General features: G+C 36.9%; 1 protein-coding gene across 1 annotated transcript; it reads right to left on the bottom strand.

Annotated features, from left to right (window-relative positions):
* Positions 1-2790: 2790 nt before the first annotated feature.
* Positions 2791-4053, bottom strand: LOC149011720 (UPF0481 protein At3g47200-like). Its single transcript, XM_089162733.1, has one exon. It carries the CDS (start codon positions 4051-4053, stop codon positions 2791-2793), a length of 1263 nt encoding a protein of 420 aa, XP_089018859.1.
* Positions 4054-9336: the final 5283 nt, after the last annotated feature.

Here is a 9336-nt window from a genome sequence, read left to right as displayed (position 1 = left end):
CCTCCAAATATTGTGAGGATCGGTGACCGAGTAGCATCAATCAATTCCTTACCTTTTTTAGACTTTGGAGCTTCCTTCGGTTGGTTTGGGCTAACCGAACGGTCCCTTTTTACGCTTGCATCATGTGGTTCCTCTCGTCTTCTACTGACGAAATTGGACAAATGTCCCTAGGATATTAATCTCTCAATATCTGCCTTTAAACGCCGACAATCATTGGTGTAATGACCATAATCCTTGTGGAAATGGCAATACCTTTCTCGATCCTGCTCCCCCGGTTTTGTAGGAAGCTTCGGAGGCCACTTCAAGATATTCCATTTCTTGATAATATTCAGAATATCAGCCCGAGGAGTATTTAATGGAGTAAACTCACTTTTGTCGAGAGATCTCTGCCGCCACGCCTAATGAGGCTTTCCAACCCGATCACGAATATTCTGCTTTGGCTTCTACTTGTTCTCAGGAGCCTTTTGTTCTTTTGCGGAGGCTTTATTGTCCCCCTGGCGGGCATCTAGGATTTCTATGACTTCCGCCTTCTTTTGGCATCTCTGTGCCAATTCAGCATAAGTAGGCGCCAATTCAGCATAAGTAGGCATATCTTGAAGTAATAACTCCAAGAGTCGTCAATTAGTGAGTCCAGTGAACAAAGCAGTTTTAGCTACTTGCTAATCTAGATTCTCTATCTCCATTGTAACCTTGTTGAATCTTTTCAGGTATTCCCGAATCGATTCACTCTTCCCTTGTCTAATAGTAAACAAGGTTTCTTTTGTCTTCTTGATTTGGATTCCACTGTGGAATCGTCCTATGAATTTACGTGCCAACTTATCAAAATTCACGATCCTTCCTGATGGGAGGTTCGAGAACCATTTCTGTGCCGCTCCAGTTAAAGATGAACCAAAGACCCTGCAGAGAATTTCATCAGAATTACCTGCAACCGCCATAGTTTGCTGATAATAACTGATGTAGGTCGTGGGGATCTCCAGAGCCATCGAATGTGGAAAAAGTTGGCAGACGGAAATTTTGAGGAAATTGGTACCCAGCAATGGCTCGGCAAATGGAGTTTTTTCGAATAACTAAATAGATATCATCAATTATCCTCGCTCTCGCCAATTGCCCGAGCTTCTGATTGATGTTAGCCAATTCTTGACCAATATGTGTAGATCGATCTTCAACAACACGATCATAGCCTCGAATAACATGATCATAATCACGAGCAACTCGATCATTATCACGAACAACTCGATCATTATCATGAACAACTCATCTAACAGTGGGCGAGTGAGTTCTTACTCCTGCAACCAACCTCGTATTCAAATCGGTTGCACTTCCTTGCGGTCCATCGAACCAATCGTCGCGCTTAGGGAGATCTTCGGTTCTCCTAGGCATTCGGTCACCTTCCCGAAAGTTTTGACCGACATTATGTTCGTCAATCAGTCTCTGATCCCGCTGTGATGTGCGTCTTCCTACATCACGATGCTCGGGTCCTTGTGGTATCACCACTTGTCTGGTCAGCACACGGAGTGCCTGACCTACATCCAGCATTTGGAGTTTCAGTTGATCCAATTGAAACTGGAGTGAATCTGGAGGATTATTACCTCCTTGACCACCATCTACTTCGAGGGGTCGACTTCCCTTTGGAATATCTGGATTGTTTACTCCAAGAATTTGGACACCAGTATCTCGCTGTGCAACTGTTGCTGCCACTGATCTAGTCACCATAGCTTTCTGAAACGATTCCCACAGACGGCGCCAAATGATGCGTCCAAAATCTGCTCAACCCTTAGATCTCCTGAAAATGACCTACAAAATAAAGCGTCAGATGTGGCCCGACCGCTGGGATCGGGAGTCCACCTCCGAAGGCTAAGTCAGTTGATGAACTTAATCACAAACGGCTCTACTAGAGCACAGAGCTAAGGAATGAATAACAAGAATACGATTCAGATAATAAGCATCTGAGTGTTTTCGTCCGTCGTCTCCTTGGTGGGGAGGTAATATCTTATATAGAGTGTACCTTCGAATCTTCTTCGTTGGATGTATTTGAGCCTTCTTCGGATAGTCGTTGGATCTTAACAGATAGATCCGTTGAGTGATAGACTTCTACTAGTTTGGACTAGTAGAGGACTCCAAGGATAACCCGACTGTTATCTGAAGGTTATCCATATGATAGTGATGAGTGACAACCGCCGAATTCTGCTATCCGTCATTAGGTTAATTAACCTACTCCAAAAGTATCGGATTAGGGCGTGCTTGTGGCTTATTTAGTTTTCTTTCTCAGCAAGCTACCTCTTGAACCCAGCTCGCTCAGAAGCGAGTCAATTCGCTTCGTCTCGATCGGAGTCGAAGATCAAACCAAGAATGAACCAAGGTTGATCATATTTTCTCCATATATCAATATCTTTTGAAAGTGTGAAATATTCATATGCCCCTTGGAGTAATGGACTTCCATCCACACAATCAAGCTACAAAGTGTGCAAAATACTTATTTACATATTTGACGTTTAATGTTTTCTTTTTCTATATTTCAGTACAACAAGAAAAATTCGTCACTTAGGTGAATACACGTGGATTGAGAGTCAGTGTGAAAAAGTAGCTAGGCACGCCATAGAATATCAAACGGAGATTCTTTTATTTCTTGAAAAAGGGGCTCAATACTTCAACCACAAAACACAAGGAAGTAAAACACGCAAACATAACACATGTAGGTAGCCTGCACATAGTGTCTATGACGATCTAGGAATATATAAAGAGATACAGGATGCTTCTGCCGCTAGAGAGTAGAGAGTGTTCCTTCAATTTCTAGATTTGTAAGAAAGAACAAACAGTTTGCATCAGCGTCAAGATGATGACGAACACTGCAGCAGCAAATGATATTTTTGACCATGGGGTGCTGAAATAATTTTGCCTCAAATCGGCCATGACTTTATTCCATCCTTTATTGTAATATCTTTCCAAATCATTGATAACACCAGAGAAGCGAGTACTCAAGATGGAAACATTTCTGGTGATGTTGTTAAACAAGGCCGCCACATTTTCTGGGTTGCCAAGGTTGTCTGTAATAATTCCTTTCTCCATTAGCAAGTAGACGTCCTCGACAGTGTTAATAAGGTCATCCAAGAACGCCACATAGGCTGAGATGAGACGGTCGCTGGGGGGTTTCTGTTGCTCAAAGACTATAAGATTTCTGAGGACAAGTTCTGTGTAATTAAAGATACGAAAAGTTGGAATAGACAATACTCCCTTATCCTTGTCAAAATCTATGTCAAGTATAGAACTAGCCTCCTCCTTGTGTCGAAACTTGACACCGGCAGTCTTAAGTTGTGAGGCACTATAACGAAGCCGGACAAGCATTACACTCACGTCCACCACGTGACCGTCGGGATGGACGACTGGAGCGCCTTGGATGATAACACGTCCGAAGAAATCAAGAAAATGCTTCGCTCCATCGTTTCCATTCACAGCTGGTAATGGGTTTGGAATATCGGCACTGTCGAACTTTGGGCTTACCGATCGCGCTAACACCCGTATGAGATTTTTATATATAAAGGAGCTGAAGTCAGTTTCCCCACCAAATATTACCTCATACAAGTCCCGAAGAACAAACAGAGGAAGCTGATTTCCAAACTTGATCATGTCGGCCAAGATTTCCCCTTGCCATGATGTATTTGACATAAAAAGATCCCTGAACTGCTTGTCCCTGATATAAAGGAAACCAAGAATAAAACAACAATCCAACACCATCATTTCGATAAACTTTTGATCTGCCAATCCCGTGGTATCTGGATAACATTCACGAGCCCTTTTCACCCACCCATCCCCTGCAATAAGAGTCCCGACACAAGCTTGAAAATTTGTTCCAAAATGGCTTGGGAGGCGATTTAAATAGTGAAATTTACGTGCTTCGGTGACCGGCAAGTTAGGGTCTTCATGGTAGTGTAAAGGACCAATTGAGACCGATCGAGGTGTGTAGGCATTTGGGTTCAGCTTGCAAAGCTGTTCGGGAACATTGTAAATATCACAATAAGGTGGCAACGGACCGAGATCTCTTCGTTTCTTTTTCATAGATTCTATCGCTTTTTCAGTGTCAACCTGTGCAGGCAATCATCATATCATTTTCTATTTTCTTTCGTTAAAAAGTCATTTGCATTAAAAGCGATTTTTTATAATTATATAATTTTCTTTTAATAGCTAAGATAATTATTAAACTAAAGTTTTTCACTTTTTCCTTCATAAATGAATCAGAACCACTGTATGGTTTGCAAAGGGGGGGGAAAAAAACATGTGGGTCCCACATGGGGGGTGGGGAGAAGAAAAGAAAGGAAAGGGTTTGGGAAAGGATCGGGTCCCCTTTTTACTTTTCCCAATTTTCCCCAAAATCCCACCAATTGTGGGGTTTAATGCTGGGTGGAGTGCGGGTTCCGTCGCCGTTTCCCCTTCCCCCCCGCCTCCTCTCCATTTGGTTTGGGTGATTTCCTTTTTCGTTCCCCCCCTTTTCCCCCCCCCTTCCGCACGCCCTAAAAGAATATTGTTGGCCATCAAGTGAGGTGAACTAACCTGCATCGTACTAGAAGTACTAGAAACATGTGCCATTGAAATGGATCTTTCTTTTCAGCTGGTAAAGGACATCATACACAATAATAAGACTACTGCTGGTACCTACATGATAAAAAGTTCTATCAAATTACATTAATGTAGTTCAAAATGGCTTCAATGACTAAAAAAATTAGAAATAAATAAATAAAAATTAGAAATACAATAATTTTCTTACAAAAATACTACCTTTAACAAAATCATGAGAAAAATTGAAGTGCAAACTATCATGGGAGATAACTAAGAAGAACCCATGTTTCAAAATAAAGTTAATTCGATGACTAATTAGGAATCTGAAAAAAAAGGGAATTTTCTAACATGGAGCAAGTGCTTACCAAATATTCGTGTCGAAAACGGAGAGTTATAAGAAAAGTTTATAATAGCTCTGGGGAAAGCTTTACATTATAAATAAGTGATGACAAATCACTGTAAACAAGGAATTTTTTTTTTTTTTTTGGTAGCATAGTAACTTTCTTTTAATATGGCGTACCCCAAATCTCTAACACCAAATTGAGTAAATAGTAAACTAAAGGATAACGTTCTAGCAATAAAATTAATAAAAAATAGCAAAGAAGATAAATATTAAAAATTTATAAAAAAAAAAGACCTTAGTTAAAGTCCAATTGACTTAAATTAATAATGGAAAGAAAAGTAAGTGCGTTATTAGTTGGTGTAAAATTTTTTGTTCGTGCAAAAATTGGTACCAAACTGATTTTAAAATGAAAAATAAATAAAATAAAATAAAGCAAGTTGCAAATTTAAAAATGTCATTAATAAATACAAACTTCGTTTTCGCTTAGTCCTCACTTAATGGCCAACAATACTACTCATTCTTTTACGACAATTAATATTATTTATAATAGATTACACTAATGTACTTCAATGACTAGAAAATATGTAAATAAATCAGAAAAACAATAATATCCGTACACAAAATCAAGAGAATATTTGATGTGCAAACCTTCATGGGAGATAGAAGAACCCATGTTCTAAAATGAAGTTAAGTTGATAACTAGTTAGGAATCTGAACCAAAGGGAATTTTTTAACATCGAGCAAGTCTTACCAAATATTTGTGTGAAAGACGAAGAGTTGTAAGCAAAGTTTATAATTGCTTTGGGGGGAAGCTTTTTACATTATAAATAAGTGATGAGAAATCACTGTAAACAAGTTTTTCTTTTTTTTGGGTAGCCTACAAGTTTCTTTATAATGGCGACTCCAAGTCTCTAGCACCAAATTGAGTAAATAATATATTAAAGGATACCGTTCTTGCGATAAAATTAATAAAAAATAGCGAAGAAGATAATATTGAAAAATTCTTATTAACTAATAAAAAGAAAAACCTTAGTTAAAGTCTAATGACTTAAATTAACAATGGAAAGAAAAGTAAGTGCCGTATTAGTTGGACAGGAAAAATTCTTTGTTTGTGTGAAAATGGGTACTAAACTGATTTTCAAATGAAAAATAAATAAAATAAAATAAAGCAACTTGCAAATTTAAAAATGTCATTAACGAATACAAACTTCATTTTTGCTTAGCTTTTCCATGAACCTGCTCAGATTCATTATTCCGATGTTACATTGTTTATTTAGAATGTATTAGGTAATCTTTTGGAAAAGTTAGCCATTGATAGAGCACGAATGACTAACAAACAAAATCGTCCATGACTAACGAGTCTATTTGCATCTTTTCTTTCTACATTCTATTTTATTATTATATAATATACCATAATGGCGCAGGACGGTCCTGCCGATCAAATCGGCCGTCAGATCGAGATTTCGGTTGAAATTTCGACCAAATACCGATCCAACGGCCGACATGACCATCCTAACAATTTTTTCTGTTTATTTCTCCTATTTGCTTCGCTTTCTTATATTTGAATATATTAAATCTATTTCTCGTATTACACCTAAAAAAGGTTAATTCATTAGAACTATGTGCTATAAATTTACATTAAACCACAAAAGCACATATAAGTTACAGTTTCAGCTTTTGAAATTAATATTTTGGGTAATTGCAGAGTACACTTGTTGATCTATTGAGAATGTTATTCCATTGGCTGAGATTGCATGTGTTGCCATTGTTGGTGTTACTACGTAATCCTGCTCGTTCAATCAACCGGAAGTACTTGCAAGAATGTGCTCGACCGGGGGTGGTCAAATAACACCTTCGACGATCACGTTAGACGAATACTCCTTGAAAGAATCTCTTCAAGAATGTAACGAACATTAAGAATGATTGGTCTCCAAAAACGTACCTCCTTCCTTAACCTGTTCATCCTTTTATATCTTTAGATCTCTAGGCCTTTAAGTTCATGTAAAACTCAAATCTTATATCGATTCCTTCTCAAACTCTGTTAGTTGAGTTTATCTCGAATTTAGATAGATAACTCCTTTCATGAATCTAACTCATTAAATATCCACCATAAGCATGTTATCTCGAATCTTCTTCGTGGACTGACCATAGACAGATCGACCAAGTGGCCCGACCAGGATGGTCCGGTCTAAAATATAATTTCCTTACCAGTTGGCAACCAAAATATAGTGTGTTCTAAGAACACATGGTTCGTACTAAAGTGAAGGTCTCATAGAAGGTTTTGGGCATTTGCTATGTTTTTGAAGGGTGATTAACATTATTACAATAGTCTTGAGTGTTTGGAAGAAGATTTAAGTGTTTTGGGTGAAGTGAAGATTCCTTAGAACAGTGGATTTCACAAGTCACTGCACAAGGGTCATATTGGATGATTTTTTGGATAGCCATCCAATTGTTTTATGGGTTCAACTTCAAATGAAAAACCGTAGTTCATGAAGTGTTTTTTCCAATGCACTTTTCAGATTGTGATTTCGATATCAAAGAAGAAAGTTATGAGGTTTCCCATGAGAGTGTGCGAGATACAAGCAAATCTGGGCACAATAGAAATAAGATAAAATTTGGCCTCTGTGATGAAAATTTTCTCCATGATGTAACCTACATTAAAATAATTTTAAAGATTTTGGGGGTCATTGTGAAAGAAGTTTTATATCTCAGGGAGGAGCATGTAATTTTAAAAGATTGAATGGTACGAATCTAATGGTTGTTAAAAGGACATGGATAAAGATCCAATTTTAAGGGATGAGATTCATGAACTTGGTTTTCAAGTGTCCCTGACAGAAAAGATTACATCGTGAGGTGTTTTGTTGACCGCGAGTATGCTATATGGTTCATTGCGAAGTATAGTGATTAAAAGGATCTAGTGTGTTGCATGTTTAAGATAGAATCAAAATGATTATATTTGAAATAATCTTGTGATGTCTCATATAACTAAAGACATACAATGGTTCAAATCTCACCTGCCATTTTAAAGTAGATATCCAACAGTTGTGTGATTAGATTCTCCTTGGAACTCATCTAGAGATGAAATACAGTGGTTCTTGTACATCAATGTTCATCCTCATTAAAAGCCCAAATTTGAGCAAAATAGAGGTAGATTTTTAAGGTTTTTGTCTTGTGGAAACTTAGAAAAACGAGAAGCCAAGAAGCAAGATTGGTATGGAGAACAAGCTTGTATGCGTATTTTGGTGAAAATATTGAAGAACAAGATGAGTAATCTATTGTAATCTCTCTCATTTGAATAGTTTCATCTTTCAAGTAGTTGCTTGTTAGGGTTGAGTTGTTTGAGGTTGTGGCCTTATACTTTGTGAGTATATGAGTCCACAATAGAGTGGGTGCTCCATATTTTGAATGTATTGAGAGTGGGTACTCTTTAATCATTGAAGTGATCATGATTTTAGTTGAAAAGTATTGAGTAATTACGAAGCTCTATTTAGGACATTATTTTGTGGATGTAGACAATTTGGTCAAACCACGTAAATTTGGTGTCTTGTGTTTCTAGTTTATTTTTCATTATATATATTGGAGTGCTTTGATTGCAGAGTGGTGGTGTACAAAAGGGAATTTTCTAACATGGAACAAATGTTTATCAAATATCTCGTGGGAAAAACGAAGAATAGTAAGTGAAGTTTATAATAGCTTTGGGGGAAAATTTTACATTATAATAAGTGATGACAAATCACTCTAAACAAGTTTCCTTTTTCTTTTTTGATAGCGTACAAGTTTCTTTTAATATGGCGTACTCTAAGTCTCCAACACCAAATTGAATAAATAATACACTAAATGATCACGTTCTAGCAATAAAATTAATAAAAAAATAGCAAAGAAGATAGTATTAAAAATTTCTTATTAACTGATAAAAAAAGACCTTAGTTAAAGTCTAATTGACTTAAATTAATAATGGAAAGAAAGTAATTGTGGTATTAGTTGGAGAGGAAAAATTCTTTGTTGGTGCGAAAATTGGTACTAAACTGATTTTAAAATGAAAAATAAATAAAAAATAAAATAAAGCAACTTGCAAATTAAAAAAAGGTCATTAACGAATAATAACTTCGTTTTCACTTAGCTCTCCCATGAACCTACTCAGATTCATTATTCCGATGTTACAATTGTTTATTCAAAATGTATTAGGTAAATTTTTGGAAAAGCTAGCCTTTGATGGAGCACGAATGGTTAATAAACAAAATTGTCTATGACTAACAAGTCTATTTGCTTCTTTTCTTTCTATGGCAGTAAGTCTGTTTGCATTTTTTTCTCTTTAGCCCATCAATTTCATAAATACACAGCTAATAAAATGATTAAAACGCAAACAACTTCCAAAGTTTAAAATCTCCACATCTACACCACCCCCAAAAAAAAGAAAAAAGGAAAAAAAAATCCATAACAAT

The sequence above is a fragment of the Hakea prostrata genome, chromosome 7 (genome assembly GCF_041222555.1).
Source record: "Hakea prostrata isolate BN-2017 chromosome 7, UWA_Hpros_2, whole genome shotgun sequence".
Lineage (NCBI taxonomy): Eukaryota > Viridiplantae > Streptophyta > Magnoliopsida > Proteales > Proteaceae > Hakea > Hakea prostrata.
Note: the sequence above shows the minus strand (reverse complement) of the source record. Positions and strands in the feature narration are given on the sequence as shown.